General features: G+C 39.4%; 3 protein-coding genes across 4 annotated transcripts; all 3 read right to left on the bottom strand.

Moving 5' to 3' along the window:
• Positions 1 to 8,316: 8,316 nt before the first annotated feature.
• On the bottom strand, positions 8,317 to 13,641 carry LOC147618168 (uncharacterized). 2 transcript variants are annotated; one of them, XM_086775097.1, is made up of 3 exons: positions 12,318 to 12,785; positions 12,179 to 12,223; positions 8,317 to 8,545 (listed from the first exon to the last, which is right to left on the bottom strand). In XM_086775097.1, exons 1-3 carry the CDS (start codon positions 12,739 to 12,741, stop codon positions 8,541 to 8,543), a joined length of 474 nt encoding a protein of 157 aa, XP_086631223.1. In that variant the 5' UTR covers positions 12,742 to 12,785; the 3' UTR covers positions 8,317 to 8,540. The 2 variants fall into 2 exon arrangements, 1 of the variants encoding a protein (XP_086631223.1); XR_015262146.1 differs by lacking the exons at positions 12,179 to 12,223; positions 12,318 to 12,785 and adding an exon at positions 13,546 to 13,641.
• On the bottom strand, positions 8,751 to 10,055 carry LOC147618169 (uncharacterized). Its single transcript, XM_086775042.1, has one exon. It carries the CDS (start codon positions 10,050 to 10,052, stop codon positions 8,751 to 8,753), a length of 1,302 nt encoding a protein of 433 aa, XP_086631168.1. The 5' UTR covers positions 10,053 to 10,055.
• Positions 10,129 to 11,793, bottom strand: LOC147618170 (uncharacterized). The gene has a single exon (XM_086775043.1). The coding sequence runs from the start codon at positions 11,791 to 11,793 to the stop codon at positions 10,129 to 10,131; it is 1,665 nt and encodes a 554-aa protein (XP_086631169.1).
• Positions 13,642 to 24,375: the final 10,734 nt, after the last annotated feature.

The raw sequence follows: 24,375 nt of genomic DNA on the forward strand, positions 1-24,375 counted from the left end.
GAGAGCAGATACATGGTTTTTGTCTACCATGTGTAAAACTGCTCCCCATTAAATTTGGCCTTCTCTTGTGTTGTACTTATGATGATGTGAAGGGGGTCTTACCTCTTGATCCAATTTCAAGATTCAAGGGCAGTGTCTACCCTTTTACAACTCAATCTGGTGTTTAAGAAATAATTACAATAGATTTATCAGCATAAAATCACCAGAAATTACATTAAATCAAGGGTAACCAATTTGTACAGAATGGTTGGAGTATCAAACCAACTCCGAACTGCAATTTGAAGTAATATGGATCTGTATTAGATACCTAACGGTTAATTTGAACCTCAATTGCAATTTGAAGTAATATGGATCTGTATTAGATACCTAACGGTTAATTTGAACCCTCAATTGCACCAAAATATAGTGATTAACATTGATTAGCAAATTAATCCTCTATTTTGTATGCACAAAATAGAGTATGCGGGGAGCCTAAATCTGAGGCCTTAGAGTTCAAATGAGCTCAAATCCTTTCAAGGACATCAATAGCAATTAGTCTAGTAGAGGATTAAGCCAAGAAACACAAGATTTGACCAAACATTGAATGCTTAATCTCTGTTTTACCAAAGTCACTTGTGCAGATTTGATGAAGAGCTTGAATCTCAATGTAGACTTGATCAAATCAAATTCTGACTTCACCAGCTTGTAGAGCATGCTTGAAAACCCCCAAGGCTAAGAGGAATTAGACCCACTACATTGGATTGAGTAGAAATCTTTGATTTTCTCTGCAGAAAAATGGTGCCTCTTAAATCAGCAAAAATCGGGCGCTTGCATGGGCGGTTTGCTGCGTTTATTCGACTGGCTCGAGCACCTATGAGTTGGCTATGTTGGGCTAGAAGGGTTTGGGCTAATGTTGAGCCTACAAGGAGAGGGACCTTCTCCACTAATTGGGGGTACAGAAGGCTTCTTGAAAATAACTAAAAAATTGATTATTTCCTAATTATCTACTAATCCTAATTAACTAGATAATGGGCTCATAAACTTGATGGATTCTAGGCAAATTACAGCAATGTGAAGAGCTATGGTAGATCAAATGCTAGAATCAACACCATTAACGAAGTGATTAGATGGTAATTAAGACGTGATTAGTGATTAGTGAGTAATTAACTAGTAACTTAACGTAGGCATGGATAATCAAAAACCAACAAGTTCTCATTAGGCCAATGCCTCAATTTATAGAGTTTACATCCAAGCATCTAATCCCACTGATTTCTCCTTGATTCACTCCATCTCTTTTGCTTAATTAACTAGTAATTAAGACTAGTGATTAGTGAGTAATTAACTAGTAACTTAACGTAGGCATGGATAATCAAAAACCAACAAGTTCTCATTAGGCCAATGCCTCAATTTATAGAGTTTATATCTAAGCATCTAATCCCACTGATTTCTCCTTGATTCACTCCGCCTCTTTTGCTTGATTCTCTCCACCTCTCCCTCCCAGAATATCTCCACACCTCCTAAATCTTCTCATGCTACCCTTTATTCTCTCCCAGTAGATTCTTCTCACCTTTTCAGAGGTTCTCTCACATTTACACATTCTCTTTTACAGCCTCGAACCAAGGGCTTGTTCCCGCACACACCCTATTCACTTGTATATTTCAACAAGGGTTAAGGAGCATCTATTCAGAGTCGGTGTTAATGTTATAGCTTGTTCTAATCCACCACCTAATGTTAGCACTAAGTTATATAAGTATGTTGCAAAACTAAAAACCAAGGCAGTATCCATGGCAACCAAAGGTAACAAATATCACCACATAATATTACAAGAATCATGCTCTCAAGGATGCATTAGTCAAGATGAGGATGCGGTATGTCCACAAGCGAATGCCTCAGTAGCATCAGAGAGAATGCATCAGTTCAGCAAGAGAATGTGTTAGCTTAGTAAGCGAATGCTCCTTTGCAAATTGGGGAGCCCTCTACGACACCTCCTATGTGCATTGCTGCCTCAAGATGAAGTAATGCTGTGAGCAAATAGTCTAGTCCACTATATTCTGCCTTTGATTGAACTGCAACATTGGAGATGCATTTGACGTGGAAACCATTTCTTCATATCTTGAATGTATGACCTTTTGGTGTATCTACCTTGCCTCCTTGATGTAAGATAACGAAAAAAGCAGCCCAAATGTGGTCCACAGTCATTTTTGCATTGTTTGGGCGATTTTTTTTATTTTTCTTTTGTCTAGTGGGAAATTTAAATTTCCTTGTTTTGGGTGGGGGGGAGGGTTTGAATTATAAATTAGGGATATATTGACATTTTCTCAAAAAGGCAAGTGCGAATCAAAACAATCAACCCTTTTATGACACACCCTTACACCCTTCATAAATGACCCCCAAAATGGACAATTTGACAACTCATTGGCATCTTCTCATTCAATGCTTATTAGTCTTAATAAATTACATAAAAAAGTATTTACGAGTTATACAAAGATTAATCCTCCCACTAATCTTTCCCTTAAGGCATGAGACGCTTAAGGCGTGAGCCGATAATAATGTTTAACCCTAAAGAGAGCTAAAATCCACTAAAAATTACATACTATTGCATTATTTGATGCAATGGGGAGATTTCCAATGGCCAAGCTCGTAACCCTCCAGGTCTCCAAGCTCTACAACTCTTTGAGAAGCAATTCCACCACGTCTCTAAGCTCTACAACTCTTTGAGAAGCAATTCCACCATGTCTCCCGTGAGCGTTGTCACACTGCCGCGTTGCACTACATGTACTTTTTCCTCCTCTCCTCTCACATCACTCACACACACTCACTATCATATATTAGAAAGAGAGATTAGCAAGAGGATTATCAAGAGTAAGACTCTAATAATGCACAATGGGAGAGTATATTTTATTATCCACCGCGTCTCCCACGGTGTTATCACACTGTTGCATTGCACTGCGTGTACTCTTCCCTCCTCTCACCTCACATCACTCACACACACTCACTAGCATGCATTAGAAATAAAGATTAACAAGAGGATTAGCAAGAGTAAGACTCTAATGCACAATGGAAGAGTATATTGTATTATGAGAGAAATTCACTTATATACATGGCCATAAGTGTTCACTCACTTAAACTATGGCCAGCGAAGCACTTTAGGCTTGTAAGAAGCCTAATGCTATTACAATGGCTACTCTCATAATATATCCATGAAGTACATCACTTAGGACTTCATCCTAACTTACTACCACATGCTCTAGAATCGAGAATCGCCACCATAACTAAAACCATTACAGCTCCCGTGTCCAAGTTGTAGATTTGGACACCACTGCTTCATATCTTGAATGTATGACCTTTTGGTGTATCTACCTTGACTTCTTGATCTAGGATAATGGAAAAAGTAGCCCGAATATGGTCAACAATCGTTTTCACGCTATTTTGGGTGATTTTTAGTGCCTTAAGGACTGTTTTTTACCTCGATTTTCAAGTCAAATTTTGAGGCTATTGGTCTGCAGAGCAAAACAATCGATTTTTATCTCGAATGGCCAAACCAATTTCGAAGAGCTCTATTTTGGCTTTTTGATGAGCACAAGAGCACCTTTATTGGATTGACGGTGTAGGAGGTAGAGGCCTCCAAACAAGGTTGTTTTTCAAAATCTTTTTTTTTGCAGACACACCCCCTTCACGACTTGAACTAGCAAGGTGCAACACAACGTGAAATGGACTTCACAGATTTTATCAAATTTGATTATTATTTTTTTTGTGCGGGGGACTATTTCACGCCGTGAGAGATGCTTAAGGGTTTAATGACGTAAACCCATAAGGCCTAAGACGGGACTTCACAGAAGTTATTAAAATTGATTTTTTTTATTTTTTTTGCATGTGAGGTCTTAGGCATGAGACACTTCAGGCATGAGATGCTTTAGGCGCGTGAGCCGTTTTTCTTTTTTAACGAGATGAAGGACCCCCTTTGACGTCGTCAAACACTAGAGTGCAGTTCACGATTTGAAATTGACTTCACGAAAAGATTTTGATTTTTTTTTTGCCACGTGAGCCCTTGAGGCATGAACGGCTTAAGGTGTCGGACGTCTAAGACGTGAAACACCATTTTTTTTTTCTTGAGAGCATAAGACGACGTGAGATGCTTACGGCGTCACACCATTAAGATGTGAGACACTTAAGGTGTGAGGCCTTTTTTTGCACGTGAGACCTTAAGGCATGAGACCCTTGGGACATGAAACACTTAACGCGTGAGTCAAAAAAAAATTCCTAGAGAAAAATTTGAATTTCCTTGTTTTGGGAAGGGGGGTTGAATTATAAATTAGGGAGATATTGCATTTTTCCAAAAAGGGAAGTGGAAATAAAAAAGTCAACCCTTTTATGACACACCGTTACACCCTTTATAAATGACCCCCAAAATGGACAATTTGACAACTCATTGGTATCTCCTTATTTAATGCTCATTAGCCTTAATGAGTTATATAAAAAAAGAATTTAAAAATTAATCAAAGATCAATCCTCCCACTAATCTTTCCCTTAAGACATGAGACGCTCAAGACGTGAGCTGATAATAATGTTTAACTCTAAAAAAGAGAGCTAAAATCAACTAAAAATTATCGTATTTAACATTCATAACTCACGTGTGAATGGTCAACATCACACGTGTCAGTTATTACTATCACATGTGGACAAATGTTAGTGTCTCTCTCTCTCTCTCTCTCTCTCTCTCTCTCTCTCTCTCTCTCTCTCTCAGGCGAACCCTTACAAATAGATTAAAAAATGTGTTGTTTTTAATTTTGATAACTCACACGTGTGAATGGTCAACATCACATGGACTCACACATGTGAGTTATTTAAACCTCACACTACTTAACGGTTCTCATTTTTGAGAGAGAGAGATGTTGAAATTTGAGCATTGTGATGAGCTATGGTGGATCAAACACTAGAATCAACATCATTAACAAAGTGATTAGCCAAAGATGTAATTAGTGGTGGGTAATTAACAAATAGATTAATGTAGGTATGGATACTCAAAAACCAACAAATTTTCATTAGGAAAATGCCTCAATTTATAGAGTTTACATCAAGCATCAAGTCCCACTAATTTCTCCATGATTCACTCCACCTCTTTTCCATGATTCTCTCCACCTCTTCACTTTTCCTAGAATATCTCCCAGAATATCTCCACACTTCCCAGAATATCTCCACACTTCCTAAATCTTCTCATGCTACCCTTTATTCTCTCCCAGTAGATTCTTCTCACCTTTTCACATGTTCTTTCACATTTACACATCCTCTTTTACAGTCTCTAACCAAGGGCTTGTTCCCGCACACACCCTATTCACTTGTATTTTCAACACCTCCCCTTAAGTGAATAATCCTGCACACCTAGAGCCTATACCAAGTTTGCCTCCCCTTACTTGATAGTCTGCGAGGACGACTAGTGTCTACACCTCCCCTCAAGTTATCTTAGCACACCTGGACCCTATATCAAGTTTCTCTCTTACTTGATAGCCTGCGAGACCAATGCCTCGAGTCCCTAAATTCATAGTCCTTGACACTCTCTCTCTCTATGTGTCCAAGGCTTACTATAGTTGCCTGCGACCTTGACTAAAGTGCTCACACATACATCTACCACGTGGCCTACATCATCGGTGGCTCAGAGGTGGTTTTACTTTGTTGGGGCAGGTTACATTGGGTTATGGGGTCTCTCTCTCTCTCTCTCTCTCTCTCTCTGAGATTTTCACATGGCTCCTTACTCTTTGGAGCCTCACATCTTCTCTTGTCTTCAATTTTCTTGTCGTGGCAGCTTCTCTCCACGTGTCCGTCTCTTCTTTCAGTCTTCTTGTGGCAGCTTCTCTTCTCGTGTCCATGTCTTCCTTCAATGCTTCCTTTAGATTTTCTTGGTGTGGATCTTCTTCTTGGAAAGAGATATTCTTCTTCTTTCATGGCTGGGGCCATGAGCTTGTCCGTCAGGTTTTCTTGCTCCATGTGAGCAACATGTTTAAATGTTTTGTTGACAGTTCCTTTGGGCTTTTTATGTTTATCTTGTGTCATTATGCAATGCAAACCCAAATTTATGTGGGAGGTCTTACCTCTTGCCTTATTCTGGACGACAAGGGCAGTGTCTGATCCCATATTTACACTAATGTAATGTGCCCAATACATATATAGCATTCATTCTTATGCACATTCCAAATGCAACTCTGGCTGCGAATAATCTTGAATTTGAGTGAGATTTATAGGAATTAACCAAGGGTTAAATGTAAAATGATGATTATCACAAAATTATCAACATAATTTTTTCAAAAATTACATTAAATCAAGGGTAACCAATTAGGGTAACCAATTTGTACGGGATGGTTGGAGTATCAAAACAACTTCGATTTGTAATATGAAGTTATAGGGATCTGTATCAGATACCTAATGGTTAATTGGAACCCTCAATTGCACCAAAATTCAGTGATTAGCATTGATTAATCAATTAATCCGTTGTCTTATGTGTAGAAAATAGAGTATGCGGGGAGTCTAGATCTGGTGCCTTAGACTTCAAATGAGCTCAAATTCTTTCAAATCCATCAATAGCAATGAGTCTAGTAGAGGATTAAGCCAATAAACACAAGATTTGACCAAATATTGAAAGCTTAATGTCTGTTTTACCAAAGTCACCTGCAGATTTGATGAAGAGCTTGGATCTGACTATAGACTTGATGAAATTGAATTCTGTCTTCACTAGCTTGTAGATCATGCTTGAAAACACCTTGGGCTAAGAGGAATTGAAGCAATTTGATTTGATGAGCACAAGATCTGCAATTTCATCAGAAAAGTCTGCGCTGGCCAAATTCATAAATTCTCCCTCATGCGCCGGCGGTTTGCTGCATGGATTCAACTGGCTGAAGCTCCTTTGGGTTAGCTACCTTGGGCTAGCCAATTATTGAGTATGCAAGGAGCTAGAGCTCCTCCCGGGGGATTCACTCTTCATTAAAGGGGGACGTCACCTGCGTGCATGAACTTCAAGAAAACCCCCTATTTAAGATCCATGTAGGATTATAAAACACCCCTATTTAAGCTTATAAGGTACAAGAAAAAGTCTAGTGTCCCCCCCCTTTCCTTAAACCTACGTCAAGATGGCTATCCTATTTTGTCAAACAACAAGACTATAAGACGGCTATCGTATTTTGTCAAACATCCATCTGTCATCCGCACACCCTCCGCACACCCTCCGCACACTTGTTACCATACATGGTTAGCATGGTGGTTCTTGATTCAAGCCTAATAATGATGATAACATCATTTGTTAAAGTTACATCTATCAAAATAGATGTTCTTGATTCATGCCTAATAGTGATGATAAGAGCACTCATTTGTTGGCACTACATCCATTACATGCTAATCACCTACATCGACATGCTAACCAAGGCAACATTATACCATTTTGCATACGTATTGGCTGTACATCTACAAAGAGTATACATATCCACCAATGTATTTCCATACGTAAAGCTCTTGAAATACTATCAAGATGTCTTTTCAAGTAAGCCTAGCCTCCTTCCTTGCCCAATACATATTCTCCAAGTATGTTGGAGGAACAGATACGAGGTATGATGATCCTTTTAATGGACAAGGCTATAAGTGGCATAGCTTGGGCATCCCTTAATCCCATCTCCTCTAATCCTCAATGGGAGCAATAGGTGTAGCTGGCCTTATCGAAGCTAGCTACATATCATATGCATTACCTCCTTACAAAGGTGTAGCAGAAGCAATAACTAGATCTACAAGACAAGCCTCATCACCTCTAACATAGCCCCATATACTCTTACCAACTAACGCATTATTCACCATAAAACTCCACATGGAATACTTGGTTCCATTCAATTTATCCTCCCAGGCCAAAACTTCAAACACGTCTCCCGAATTTAGATTCGGATTTTGATTCTGAACCATCTTAGATGTATGCATAAACTCCACTGATTCACATGCTGTGAATGGTATTGCACCAACAAAATCACATTAACCCACTAGCCAATGCTTGGTTAAACAATGCACAAACCTCACTGAACTTCCAATGCAGACCTGTACTTGCAAAACATGAACTAATTTGAATGTTGTATTGCCAAATACAGAGGTAAACAGCTCCAAATCCTTTCCCATAATTGGCAACAGTCTCTAAACCTGCTCAGAATAGTGTAGATAGCAACTACATTCACTGTTATTGGGGCGGACAAGCTAGAAAGCTGTAGTATAAGAATGATTACACACTAACATAAACAAGTGTCTTCTCCCTTAAAAAACAAACACTAGAATGAAAAAGCTGAAAAGCATCTTGGATGTTTAATAGCAGCAAATATGAAGTTACACAAGAGTAACACCTGAACAATCCATGAATCTAAACCAAAATTTGATAGAGTAGAAAACATAAAATGCATCTTGAATGTTTACTAGAAAAACTAAAAATTAAACAAGAGTAACACCCGAACAATCCATGTCTATAATCCATAAGTTTAGCATTGACACATCTATGGGCATCTTCTCATAAATGCTGCATCATGCCACATAGCTTGCCAACAAATTTATCCTACAAAACAAACATAAGCTCCCTGTCAAGTTACATGCTGCAAACCTAGGATCCCTATGTGATAAGAAGGATTGAAAGCACATTAACAAAAACATATGTTCCCTTCATCTACATCAGAGATTGGAGCAGTAGGGCTGCAAATGGACTAGGAAGGAGGGAAGGGAAGGGAAGGGACAACTTCAAAATGGATAAACTTTACAAAAATTTAAAAAATAGAAAATGTACCTTTTCTGCCCTGCACATATTCATTGAAAAGTTTGTAGTCATTCTCATCAAGATGGTATTTCTTTGTTTGTCGATCATAGTTGAGATTGGCCAAGGCTATTATAGATTCCAAATCCACACATTGGTTGTCAACAAGGTCATATGTGTAGGTCCTAGTTCCCTTTGCTTGTTGATACCATGACAAATGAATTTGAACATTCAAAGGCCTATCCAATAGATCAAAGGGGCCTCTTGTCTCTTTTAGACAATTTCCAACCTTTCTCCTCATGCTTGCCACCCTTCCAAGGTACCACATGCCGTTTACAGCACCCTTACTAGTATTCCCAGCTTTTCCTTTTCCTCTTGTCTTTTTGTTTGCATTTATTGATGTGCTTTCAAACAATACTGCACAATCAGATCCTATACCAAGACATGTTCCTGTATGAATCATTGCCTTCTTCTCCAAAGAAAAATACACTCCACTTTTCACCCTTGTTAATCTATCTTTAGATAGTGTGGGATTTCCATTCAATTGGCTGACAAGTGTGCTTTTAGAAATGGCTTTCCCATCCACTTCAACAAATGGCGATATTTCACCAACCACCTTCTCCTCCTCATCAATTAGACAATCAATCACATGACGAAGCTCACTTTCACTAGTAATTTCCTCATCCACCAGATCACCTCGAACACCACTATCAAAGTGATTATCTTCATCTAAAAGTAGAACATCATCCAATGATTCATCTTCATCCACATATTCAAGATTAGGGTTGAAGAGTTCTAAGAGATCTCCCTCCTCCCATGAGTCATTCCAAGAAGTTTCATCGTGCATACCAAGTGTCTCACTTATGGCCTTTGCTTCTAATAATCCCTCTTTCAATGCAGATACCATATGGTTGTCACTACTCACACAAGCATAGTCTCCCAGGTTGGCCAAAGGAGTGCCATTCTCCTTTTCCAAAGTAGCCCATATATTTTCTTGTTTAGAATGAGCTGCTGGAAATTTAAGAATTGAACCTGCTTGAAACTCTGCTATTCTATTAAGTGCTCCGGTACTACTCAGCAAATCAAAGCCATCATAGCATCTTTCATTCCGAACCATTCCACCCACCTTGCTGCAAAAATTCTCACATGCATCCGATCCCGTGCAAGAAAGGGGTACGTGCAAGTGAGGATGCTTTTCCCTAAAGGTCTTTATCAAGAGAACCACAAAGTGACATGACAATTGAATGTCAATGAATGTTTCTCTACTGATAAAGTTTTGCTTTAGGGAGTATGCATCATGCTTAGTGATCCACATGCGCCAAATCCTACATATAGAAAGAACCATGAGTATTAGCCACATCAACCTTGGAAATACGTTCAAAATCCTTTATTCATATATCACTAATAGCAATGGTAGCAACTTCTGCATACCTGAAAAAGAAAGACACCTTTCCTGCAGCTTTCACACGACCATACAAGTCTAAGGTAGGTGATAAGAAAATATCAATGTAAGATGCTACTATTGATAAGTACATACGTGTGCCCAATGTCCGCTCTTTGTGAGCACCATAGCCTTCTTGTAATAACTTCAAACACTTTTGTACTTTCTTTGCAGCAATCCTTTGTGCAGCTCTCCAATTTTGTCTATCCTTCCTCTCAATATCCCCTTCTTGCAAGCCATGTTCATCAACCTTGAATAATTGATATACAATTGCTACATGATTCAAAGTCACAAGCTCTCTACCAAGTACCAACCTTCTAGATGCACTATCCAAAGGATTGATAAGTTTCTTTCCATTATGGATATAGTCTTGATCATGCAAACCACTGATACTCCCATCAAATGTGATGTGTGCTGTAAAGGGCCAACCCTTCCAAGGAATGCACAACCTGGGACCTTGACAAGAAGAGTAATCTTGCAACATTAACTTTCTGCGCCTACTATCCCCATCTGAAGCATGTCCTATCAATGGACCTACCACATCCCTTAGAAAAATGTTCCAAGAAAGCTGAATGCTCTCCCACTGTTCTCTGACAAACATGGAATCAAACCTATTACATGTCAATTGCACCAATATAACTAGCTTTGGCAAGAATTCAAGAAGAGGATTCACTATCAATACCCTTGCATAATGAGCAATCACATTATGTTGAAAAGCGTCCACAACTCTAAGATATCCATCTTGACCATCACCAACTTGCACGACAAAGTCTGGAATGCAAGTGTGTTCTAGCTTTTTACCACAAAAGCCAACCAAATTATCATCACGTGCCACCCATCTCACCATTCTTTTCACAACTGTTTCATCCTCAGCTAGAAGAACTGGCACACTACCCAAGGGTATACCTTTCTTCATCATGTGACAAGTGTAAACTTCTCTTGCATGTTGAAATATATCCTCTTGTAAACCAGTTCGAAAGAAAAGTGCTTTTCTTGTGGACCTCATTGTGGTGGACATGTGTGGACCTCCAAGGTTAAGTGATAAGAAATTATGCAACCTTGTCCCTCCCCATATCTTGACAGTCTCAAATAATTCCTTTGTTGTATTGGAATATCTCTTCCCTTGACCTACTCTTGAAATGTTTTGTGAAATGTCAACAAAGAAGTTCCACAATGCCTTCTTTCCCTCAAATAGACCTAGCTCATGAGCATTGATTATATCTTGACAAAATTTTCTAACATCTTTCCTCACCATGGCTTCCATAGTGCTCTCCCGAAGACTTCTAACCTTCACGCTCAATGCAACAACTTCAGTTCTTGTGAATGCTATCTCCTTCTTCAATACCCGAACCATTGTGGACTTTGTTTTTGCTACTCTCAATAACTCTAAATGAGTCAAATAATCTAACCGTCTACCACCTCCTGTGTCTCTTGATCCACGAGTGTCTGAAGATCGAATTTGTCGATACACTCGCATGCGAAAGTCTCGTTCTTTAGGAATAGTAGCACATGCACCACATTGCAAATTATCAAAGTATGTTCCCTCCAAACATATCCGCTTGCAATCCTTATGACGGAAAGTGCCATTAATTTCAATGAACTCTGTTGTCCCCATCATAATTGTTGCCTTACTTGCTGGCTCATTGTGCCATTTGCCACCTCCCTTACTATCATCCAAAAAGGGCTTCAAGTCAACCACATTCCCATCATAGTTATATGACCCTTGCCAAAAACCCCAACACAAGGTTGCAAGCAAGCTACTCCCTATGAGCAAAGGAGGAATCTGTTAAGTTCCCAATAGACTTGATGGAGAGAGAGCCAAAAGCCATATGACTAGCTACACCTAACATCTCTATAAAAAAACAGAAATAGTGATTGAAAATAGAAGCTTGAAAATTTGCCTAATGGAGAGAGAGCCAAAAGCCATATGACTAGCTACACCTAACATCTCTATAAAAAATCAAAAATAATGATTGAAAATAGAAGCATATGAGAAATACCTGATGGCTTTCGTGATGCATTGGCAGTTTGCAAGGTGTCATTGTCTATAAGAAAACATTACAATAGAGCATAAGAAAAAATGTTCACTTGGAAAATACAAAACTGATGGAAAACACAGCTAGAACATGAAAGTTTTACCTTTAGCGGAACATTTCTTGAAAAAACCACTTAGATCTCTTTGCTTCTTATCTATAATTGTCACCTTGGATGGGCGACCACCAGCCCTCTTCACTTGATTACTAGAATCAATGCCACTAGCCTTTGTGATATGTAGCTTGGATTTCATATGCTCAATCATGCATTGTCGTAGAGATCCTGTCTTTGGAAATAGTGGTATCCACTTGTTATCTAGCATGCAGCTTATATAGACTTTTGATAGAGTGCTATAATCTCCAATAGTCTCTGTTACTAGTTGAAACACCACATTACTCTCACTTGCAAAGGTTGAAACCTCCAACATTGCTTCATTTACTTTTTCTTTTCCTAATTCCATAATGTCATCCAATGAACCAAGGCTGTCTTTTCTATGGCTCTCTTGCTCACATAACCCAATAATCCTCATATGGGATGCTGAGTTGATGTGTGAGTGTGTGTAATTATACAAAGTGTCAGGACCCCCTTGACCATAAGAGCAATCACACTCCTCACACCAAATTTGAAACAATGCTTTACCATCCTTGTCCTTTGACATGAGCTCAAATCTATCATGTCGGCCTTTTGCTCTTAACTTTTCTTTGGCTATCTTAATCTCCCTCTGCCATTTTTTGACCTCAGATGGTGTTTCAAGGTGACTCTTCAATCGATTCTTAGAAACACTACCACACGTAGTCGAATCATCCACCATATTGTAGCTTTCACACCCTTGAGCAAGATCATGCATACATAAATCTGGAGACACTGTACACTTTGGCTGCATTTTATTGCTATCTCCAACTGAGTCCACTTTTTGGCGTTTGCCTTGTGTATCATATTCCATTTTCAATTGGATGGTTACTTCTGCAGCATCAACTATCCATCTCTCCTCTTGCTTGGCCCCTATTGGAATTTTCCTAGATCCTCCCAAAAATATAAACTCATCTATGATGAGATTATCAAGGATGATCTCTTCTCTCAAGTCCTTGTAGGTACCACCGGTTTTAAGATGAACATATCCCAACACATGATTTTCAGCCATACCCTCATCTAACACAATCACAATATCATGCCTCTCCATACTCCTATAAAAGGGCTAGATAACAAAAAGGTGCCCAACAAGATAATCTCAAATGGACAGCAAAACCTGTTGTAAAGTAAAGAAAATGAGGAAAAAATTACAGCAAAACCATCATTAACATGTTTAAAATGAAGGATGAAATGGACATAAAACCTGGAGCAAAGTATGGAAGAATTAGAGCTGCTTCAAGCCAACAATCTCCTTTCGAAGCTTACAGCTACTCTAGCAACTAGTAACAAATTACAGCACCTGTAAACAAATTCCAACCAAAAACATGTGAGTTGAAGTAGAAACATAGGCCTTCTCAATGCATTATTTGCAGTAGCAGCAAAACCTGTTGTAAAGTAAAGGAAATGAGGAACAAATTACAGCAAAATCATCATTAACTTCCAGGCCCAAATAGTAGAGTAATCTGCAAACTCCAACGCTGAAATACCAGTAGGGATATTCGAGGTAACGGGAGGTGGGAGATAGTCAAACTGGAAGGTACGATGTACTACCTGCCAGGGCAATGGAGGTTGAAGAGGCAAAAGTACAGGGCATAAGATAGGGCAAAAGTCACGTGCAGGATAGGAAACCCATTTTCCCGCTCTTCCCCATTTCCCCCCTCCATTTTTGGGGATAAAATTGGCTCCATTTCACCATGGTTAAGAAAACATATGGTTAAAGTTACATTCGTGGGTGAGTATGGTCAACCGTGTGAAAAGCCCTCACTCATGGGATAGGCCACATGTGTACACATACTTGGGAGGGCAAGTAATTTCTACTTTTGTTGGCAAGCCAACTAACCTAATTACTTTATAACATCTTTTCCAAGCCCAAATCTATCATGGTTTCCTTAGTTATTAGGTTCACCACCGCTGATCCATAGTGTATTAAGGCATTTGTAATGGTGTCCTTCAATGCACATCTTTGCTTTGATAGTTCTAGGGTCATCGTCTCTCATAGATTGTCCCAAGACTTACACATAGCGGTCACATGACTTCCTTCCTATCACAAATTCTGAATGAAGGGTTCTATTAAGAAATTCATTATTCAAATAGCGGTCACACAGTCGCAATATTGAAAAGACACATGTATATTACACTACTATAGACACTAGAATAAAATAGTAAACCTATATTAAAGAGAGAATGATTTAATGATATATTTGTTTTATATTATGAAAGACTATTTATATCATGACTTACAAGGTTGGATCTCAAGTTCCTTGATTTGAACCACCCTTAAAACCCATATTCTTGGATCTACAACATTGGGACTCCATGTAGCCTTCCATTACTCCATTTTTTATTTAATCCTCTGATAGATAGTCTCTTTGTCTTTGGGTGATTGGGCAATTTTGCAAAGTGTGCAAAGCAAAGTGTACTAGAAAGATAGAGTAAATATTTACAAATGCCAAAAGAGAATAAGGACAACTTAGGAGAACCAGCTTGTGGTCAAAATCAAAGAGTGAAAGAGTGAGAGGGTATAGGTGTGGGTGTGGTGGTGTTCATGTGGCCATGTTATGCTTAATTTGCTTGTAGGAATGCATTACTATGGAACATTTCTTACACCTTTTTCCATAGCCTTTTCTCTTATTTTCTCTAAACATTAGCCCCTTTAATTAGCCACGATTAGTTCTTTGATTACCATAATTAACAATAAGAATCACCATCAATGAAGGAGACCTAGTGTTAGTTTTGGGCTTAGTTCATGAACACCCAGTGAGACTGACTTATCAAATGAGTATTTGTGTGTCATTTCTACATCTACATCTAGGGTAAAGATTAGTACCCCCCCTCTCCCCCCCCCCCCCTTAACTTAAATTTAAGATTAGCCAAAACATAAAAGGGCCCCCACCCCTAATGTATAAGCTTATGCATCATCTGCAAAAAACCCCCCTAGTGTACACTCACGTGATATCGTAAGGTTCCCCTTCTGAATCCCCCGGGGAGCTCCTCCACAAGCTGGGGGTACAGAGGTGAGTTGAAAAAAGAGGGAAAATTATAATTTTTTTACTAATCCTAACTAGCAAAATATCTAGCAAGATAATGGGCTCACAAAATGATGGATTCTAGGCATGGCTCTGATACCATGTTGCAATTTGAGCATTGTGATGAGCTATGGTGGATCAAACACTAGAATCAACATCATTAACAAAGTGATTAGCAAAAGACGTAATTAGTGGGTCATTAACAAATAGATTAATGTAGGCATGGATACTCAAAAACCAGCAAATTCTCATTAGGACAATGCCTCAATTTATAGAGTTTACATCAAGCATCAAGTCCCACTGATTTCTCCATGATTCACTCCACCTCTTTTCCATGATTCTCTCCACCTCTTCACTTTTCCCAGAATATCTCCCAGAATATCTCCACACTTCCCAGAATATCTCCACACTTTCTAAATCTTCTCATGCTACCCTTTATTCTCTCCCAGTAGATTCTTCTCACCTTTTCACATGTTCTTTCACATTTACACATCCTTTTTTACAGCCTCTAACCAAGGGCTTTTTCCCGCACACACCCTATTCACTTGTATTTTCAACAAGAGAGAGAGACAGAGAGAGAGAGAGAGAGAGAGAGAGAGAGAATCCACTCCCACGTAAGCAGGGAGCAATGGGAACAAGTAAGTTTGCTTGCTGCCATTATTGCCTGCTTGTGCCTGCTTGCATGGGAGTGGATTCTCTCTCTCACACACACACACACGCACACACACACACACACACGCACACACACGCACACAAACACACACTCAGACACATAGACACATACATGCATGCACAGACAGACATACACAATCTTTCACACACACAGACACAAAGAAACATATACAACATAGACACACACATACAGTACACGCACAAAGAGAGTGGTTTGTGTAGTTTGGCTCGATATGGCGTTTGCAAGAGGAATGGAAGTGCGCTATTGTGCCAAATCTTACAAATATAGATAGAGGGGTCGCTGGGATTCTAATTCCTCCCAGTGTTTTACTGATTAGAACAAAGAAGGCTTAAGCGAGGAGCCATGGCACTGGATGCAGAATTTAGTGCTGTGGGGAGGAGCGACGTGCGGATGAAGGATCTAAAGCTGTTGAGGACCACAAAGAAAATGTCCATTGATTTCACTACTAATGACCCTTAGGAGGTTATGGCACGGATAGAGCAGCCACAGCTTGTGAGAGGACAGATAGAGGAGCAAGGATTTCCAACTATGGAGCCGAGAGAATCCAGTTTCCCCCTTTACTTTGTTAAGTAGCATAATGATGAGGAACCCTATTCAGAAGACTAGGATATGGGGGCAGATGAAGATAAATAAGAGAAAGTCGGTGTTCTCAGCTTGGTGTCTCTTTCCAAACGACCCGCTTGCTAGAGGTCCTCTATTAAGAGGGATTTTGATTTCTCAACGGAGGCTAAGGAGGAGAAAGGGCCAACTGGTGGTGACACAGAGATGCAGAAGAAGAAGAAGAAGAAGAAGCAGCAGTAGCAAGTTCTTAGCACAGACATGAAGGACATGAAGGAGAAAATTGTTAAGAGCAATGATCTTTCCTTAATTGATGAGAGACTTTTTGATTTTGTTTGTAACGCTGGAGCTGCTGATGACTTTCACATAATTGCTGAGATGTTTAACAAGCCTTTGCAGTAGAGTCAATTTTGGACCAGCATGCAAAGTACCTTTCAAAACAGAGGGACGATTTTGAAAAAGTAGTATCCAAAGGAAGGCTGCTGCTATAAGGGATCAGGCTTATGTGCACTTGCTAGATTGTGCACCAAGCAAGAAGGCAAACAATTTTTTATACAAGAAGTACCAGCAACTCCCCTCTTCCTACAAGCCCACTTAGTGTACCACGCACACATGAGTTGCTCTGCAGGCTGCTATTATATGAGCCATTGGGATTCATATGCTACTTGTACTTCCTCTAAAAAGAGCTTCCTGAAAGGGGTGAAGATCTACTCTATGAAGGTACTATTGAGATGAGATTCCCCAAGAAGATGAGTTACCTTTTCACAAGAGGCAAAAGTTGAGGAGAGATACAGTTTTAGTAGTACAGTACAGGAGAAAGAGGAGGCCAAGTCTATGAATATTGTTGCTCTTAAGACGTGCATCATACAGAGACCTCTGAATGTAGATCTCTATAAAGTGAACCAATGTGGTCTAATAATGCCAGTACTGCCAGAATTCATTGTGGATAACAAACGTTATGTACTCTTATCTGACATTAAGAATATTTTCAGTCTTAGGGAAGATTTTGCTCTATGTGCTATTACCAAATTTCATGAAAGAGAGCACTGGTTTTGTCTAAGAAGATGACACTCATGACTTAGCATTGGAGGAGAATTACAATAATAAAGAGTGTCTATTCCACGGGAACACGGATTATGGAAGGAGGCCAGAAGCAATTAATGCGAGAGAGCGGGATTGTAGCCATGGGAACATAAAGACGCACATAATTTTTCCATATTTTTGTGCCGAAGTGCAATGTAAATCGTTTTAGGCCAATGTGGGTTCTAAATGAGAGTTCTAAGTGTATTAAGCAAGGCTCACTTATTGGGTTGTCCGCCCATGTTGTGTGAAAGAGGCCTAGGGTTAGTGACATCTCTATAAAAGAGATGTTAGCTAAAGAAAGAGGACTTTTTTGCCATTCTCATAAGCTATTGAGTGAAGCTCTTGAGCTCTCAAGCTATGGCAACTCTCTTACTCTCTCTATTGTACTCTAATGAGCATCAAGCTCCATTAATCAATGAGTAAAGCTCCACTTCTTTCTCTTAATCTCTTTTAGCATCATTGAAGTAGATTAATCTATGATTAATCTCTTTTAGCATCATTGAAGTAGATTAATCTATGATTAGTTGAATGCTTCTTTCTTTCTCTTGTGTATGCATGCTTGTAGTGTGTGTGTGTAGTCTCCATTGATGTAAACTCTTGCCCACTTCATTGGCAATGATCTATTCATGGATAGACTCTCTCTATGAGTTTGTGGGTTTGTGAATGTTACATTCTATGCTTGCTTAAGCTTGTGGGTTAGTAGATGCATGCTTATAGGTTTGCTTAAGCTTGTGGGTTAGTAGATGCACGCTTATAGGTTTGCTTGCATTAGGGAAAGCTAAGATTTAATCAATGTTTGAATGGGATTAAGAGATTGCCATGCATTGCTTGTTCTCTTGATTTAGTGTAGTGAGTTCAAGGGATTGAGAGATTGATTGAGATGTTTGAATGGTTGAGTTGTCAAGTGGTGGTTCGTGTATGTGAGCTCTCCCGCAAGGGATAAGCCTTCATGCACTAATCGGGTCGAGTCCTCGGATTGACATTGTGTTTCTCAACACATTTGTTGATCGGTAGAACTGTATGAGCACGGTAGAGTGAACCGCTCTTCAATGGCGCCGCTGCCCGGGGAGCGAGTGCCTACATTAGTTGAGCACCATACACACACTACCACTATCCTTGTTAAGCTCCAATCGGTTGCAAAACCGTTGGATAGGAGAGTAGGCTTTGGGTGTGGGATCCCAAGAGCACTACGGGTAGATTAGAATTAGGAAAAGGTATTAAGAATAGATTAGAAGAACCCCCCATTAAGCGATTGAGTTATTCCTGCAAGCAAGCTTTATGTTATGTTAATTTTTGTTAAATTTGTACTAATGTTGGTACTAGTTTGTGACTAATCTTTTGTTAAATTCTCTTTAATGTCTTGCAATTTGAGTGCGATTGGCTAGCTACGTGCAAAGGACCTCTGACTTGAGGTCGGGACAAGGATTCAACACACGAGAAGGATTAGAGGTAGGCGCTAAACCTGCCCAATTTCAATTTGTGTGCGAAAGAGAGAGGGCTGATTTACATTTCTGTCATTCTGTTTGAGTTTAATTTTTGCTGTCTGAGGTTAACTTTTGCAGTTTCAATTTTGTGCATGTTCGTTTTATTTTCTGTTTTTAGCTTAGTTTTCTGCATCTTTAATTTTGTGCATTTTTAGTTCTCTGTTAAACCTGCACCTGTAGAGAAACTGAAATCTGTAGACACACATAAACGTGCACACACACACACACATGAAGATTGCACACATAAAAGGTACATTTTAAATTCCTTGCAAATCTCACAGTTGCACACGCACAGACGCACACAGTCAGAGAGCGCACCACCGAGCACACACTTCAAAAAAGGAAAAAATAATAAAAAAAATAAAATAAAAACCTCAAACAAAAAGTAAAACCTATCGGACCCAGCTACGCAGATGCCGAGCAGCTAGATTTGCGACAAAGAAGGCGGCCATGTGTGAACAACACACCACGCGAAGAGACCCACACACTGCACCATAAAGACCGCACATCCAGACACCGCACAAAGGGTCGCACAAAGGGTAGCCACCGCAGAACCGCACACCGCACCAGATAAACCCGCACATCGCACAGGCCAGCAGCCGTAGTCCGCATATATAACACACCCATGAAGAAAGGGGTGTTAATAAAAAAAAAGAGTGGAAAATTTTTCATTTTCTGGTGCAAAAAATTGGGAGGTTTTCTAACTTTCCGAGAGGAGTTAGAAAACACCCATCGTCGAAATTTTGGTTCCGAATCCATTTTCCCATAGTGAGTTCAGTATGGGAACTCGTAAATTTTAGGTGATTTTTGACCCTGAAAAATACGCTATTTTTTTGGCCCAATGTGTTCGAGGGGGTTCAAAATGGGTTTTGGCAAAGTTTGAGCCAACTTGAAAATTTTTAGATTTTTTTGGAAAAAAAAAGAAAAAAACCAACCTTAAAATTTGACCTTATGCACTTGTGGTCGGGACGTCATATAGACACTGCCATAGGGTCTAGGGCACCTTCTAGAGTACCTATGCAGGAAAGTGGAACCCAATCAGTAGGAAATTTGGCAGATATTTTGCTGAAACCTTTTCCGAATCCCAATGTGATACCCTTTCCAGGACAACTAGCTCATTGTCTATGGACAATCTAGGGCCATCAAATAGTCATCCCTTAGCCCCAAATAGGATACCCACAAGATCTTTTAATCCATTTGAAGCCGACATCATGGGGTTACCACTCAATGTGAGACTTCAATATGTCTGCACGAATGCTCAAGAAGCTGAGATCTTTAGGGATCCACACAACAACGGTATCTCGTTAAGATTGCAGACTTTTTCTCAAAGCTTGATAGAGCACCTCTAGTCAATGAGACTAGGGTAACATGTACATGGGTGGAGATGGTGTTTGCTACGAAGTCACCTATCATCCAGAGAATGTAGACAAGTTAGGAGGGCTCTCTAAGAGTGAGTTCCTAGACTTATCAAAGCCTTCCAGAGCAAGGGAGTCTAGAGATGATTGGCTCATTGAACCGGACATGCCTCGACCATCCAATGCCCAGTCCTCAAAGCCAACCATAGATGATTTACTTTTTGTAGATCTAAAATTGGAAAGGGACAGGAAAGGCAAAAGCAAAATGGATAAGGGGGCTGAGAACCAATGGGAGTTTGTACGACAAATTTCAGTGACAAAGGTCTTTCAGGAATGACCCACTTCAAGAGGTCTATAAGGACTCTTTAGAAGGATATTATGCCACAACTAGATTGCTAGAGCTAGATCTTCCTCTAGCACTTGTGGTGGTTGTTGAGAAGCTTGCAGGAGGATACAAGAACCGAATCGTTGGATAAATGGGCCAATGAATACCAAACCTTAGATTGGAAGGAGATTCGTGAGCTCATGTGGAGAGGACAACCATTATTCATGGAAGTGAGACATCCTTTCTTGGAGAAACGGTTGCTCCTCCCCTATGAGAGTTCACTTGAGAGGGACCCTCAACATCAGAGTGGACCACTACAACTAGCCCAACTCTAGCACCAAGATATTATCCTACACCAATAGTGAGACCACAGATCACACCATATATATATATCTTCCATGACATACGCATGGGTGTCCTAAACACCGCGAGCCCGTGCATCGCCTGGTCAGAACCCTCCAAGATCCTCCTTAGCTGTCCTGGCACTTCACTCAGGGACCGCTTCATCGGCCCTCGCCCATCGTACCGGAAGCACACCATTTTTCACCATACCCAGGCTGGTCAAGACCCAGGCAGGTTTTTGCCGCGTGAGCCGTCCTTTGAACACTCCCCGCCAGCTGTTGCAACAACCGAACTTCCCTTAGAAAAACACATATGCCAAATGCTCCCTCCAGCATTCTAGCCAGCATTCTGGCGTAAGATAGTCCTTTAAGAAAACAGGGTTTCTATGCAAGTTTTCAGTTTTGAGTTTCTTTTGAATACAATGAGTATATCTTAAATCCATATCCCAAGACTTTGTGATCGCTTTCAAGGTTTGAGTCTGGAAAGGTTCTCCTGAACTATCTTTCTGGAAGGGTAATATTTCAATTACTACTTTACTGAATTTCATTCATCATTGAGTATTTGTTTAACTGAATTCAAAACTAATCAGGAATTCCTATGAGGAATAAATTAATCATTGAGTATTTGTTTAACTGAATTCAAAACTAATCAGGAATTCCTATGAGGAATAAATTAATCATTTATCTAAGATTCCGACTTCGATATTTTTTTTGAGTTTTCTCATTACCATCCTAGAGAATATGAAACCGTAGAATTTTCTCTCATAGAGTATTTACTCATTCATTTACCAATATTCATGGGATTTAAACAAAGGATTAAAGAGAACTCTTATTTTGATATAAAAATTCTGTATGCATCTATTTATGCATAAAATCCAACTTCTATGGAAATAACACTTTTATATAAAATAAAATCCTTTTATGCATAAGAATTAATTTTGATGAAAGTAACACTTTTATAATAAAAAATTCTTTTATGCATCTATTTATGCATAAAAATCAATATTGATGAAAGTAACACTTTTATAATAAAAAAAATCTTTTATGCATAAAATTTAATTTTTGGTGAGAGTAACTCTTTTATTTAAAAAAATGTTCTATGCATCTATTTTTGCATAATAATCAATTTCGGTGAAAGTATCACTTTTATAAAACAAAATACTTGAGGTGTCAAAATTTAGTTTTTTAATTGTTTTCTTTGGTCCTTAGTCCCCACTCTTCATCTTATGTGAGCATTTACTCATTTTTGGGGGGTTTTTCTTTTATTCTTCAATTTATATTCTCCCTACATTTGGATTAATCTTATTGGTCCATAAGAACCTTAATCCAAAATTTTTAGAAAATCTGGACCCTTAGGCTAAGGTCTTTTGTGCATATTATAATTTATTTCTAATGCACCTTAGGAATTTCTTTTTAAACTTCTGTTTCGGGAAAATTTATTTTAATAAGAAGGGATATTTTTCCATCCGAAGATATCTAAAAACTTAATTACCTCTCTAGAACATTTTCTCTCTCTAGGCCAAAATAGGTAGAAACAAGATCTTTTATTATTTTGAAAAGGGGATTAATTACAAGGGAAGAAACTAGACATCGTGAGGGGCTGCTGGGGAGGAATCTTACATCCTCTCCCACTTGAAAAACGCGAGATGTCCTCATCTCGCAAATTGGGGGTAATCCCGCATCAGTTTGGCTTCTTTCTCTCAGGTGGCGTCTTCAAAAGGATAGAACTTCCATTTAACTAATAATTCTCTCAGAATTCCGTTCCTGAGAACCTTCTCTCGAACATCAAGGATTTCTTCACGTTGGAGTTCCATCTGCCCTTGGGTTGAAGAAGTTAAGAGTTCATCATTAAGCACATGATTCGGGCTCAGTACATACTTCTTAAGTAGGCTAACATGAAATACATTATGTACTTTGAGATGAGGAGGCAGAAGAAGTTCATAGGCTAAGTCACCTACTTTCTTTGTAATAAAATATGGCCCATAGTATCTGGGGGATAACTTCTTGTACTTCCCAAGAGATAGAGAACTTCTTTTGGAGCATACTCAAATGAAGACCATATCTGCTTCTTCGAATTTTTTGTCTGACCTCTTCTTATTTGCATACTGCTTCTCTCTATCTTGGGTAGCTTTTATATCCATGTAGATTGACTGCATTCGCTGCTCCATGTCGTCAAGCATCTGTCTGAAAATCTCGACCCTAATCAATGGGTCGGACCAAGTTAATGGTGTTAGGCAGTCTTGTCCATACAGAGCTCTGAAAGGGCTCATCTCGATACTTCGATGATAAGAGGCATTGCAGGAGAATTCGACCAGGTGCAGATAGCTCAGCCACTTCTTGGGTTCCGTGCCACAGCATGACCGAAGTATATCTTCGATTACCTAGTTCACCTTTTCTATTTAACCATTGGGGTCTCGGGGTGGTAAGCTGTGCTGAGATCCAAGAAAGTTCCTACTGCTTCGAAGAATGCACTCCAAAATCTTGACGTGAATTTGGGATCTCGATCACTTACTATTCTCCTGGGTAGGCCATGCAATCTGAAGATTTCCTTGAGGAACACTCTGGCCACATCCACTGCAGTAGTGTAGGTTTCTTTTACTCGAATCAGATGGGCAACTTTGGTTAGTCACTACCACGAAGATGGAGCCTGATTGCACTAAAGGTAGTCCAGTAATAAAATCCATACTGATACATTTCCACTTTATCTGGGGGATGTCTAATGGATATAGCTTCCCAGGTATTTTTACTCTCTGCTTTAACTTTCTGACATATTAGGCATTGACATACATGATTAAGTACATCCTTTTTTAGTCCAGGCCAAAAGAAGCTTTTCTTAATAGACATGTAGGTCTTGATGAAACCTGGATGTCCTGCTAATAAGGCTATCATGGGCTTCATTCAAAATTTGACCCTTATTTCCCTCATCATTGGGAATGCATAGCCTGTTATTATAATACATAATTCCTTCCTTAGGGCTGTACCTTGAGCTCGGTTCAACTCCTGAGGAGTTTTGCTTTCCTGCATAAGTAGGGTAGCAATAGGGCCAAAGAATATATCCTGCATGATCTTCTCTCTTGCTTCATTAATCAATGGATTTGACACCACTGTGATTGCAAGCAACGAGGCTTTTCTGCGGAGGGCATCTGCTACCACATTTTCTTTGCTTGA

This window comes from Cibotium barometz, chromosome 35 (assembly GCF_041138505.1).
Source record: "Cibotium barometz isolate CiBa-2024 chromosome 35, ASM4113850v1, whole genome shotgun sequence".
Classification (NCBI taxonomy): Eukaryota; Viridiplantae; Streptophyta; class Polypodiopsida; order Cyatheales; family Cibotiaceae; genus Cibotium; species Cibotium barometz.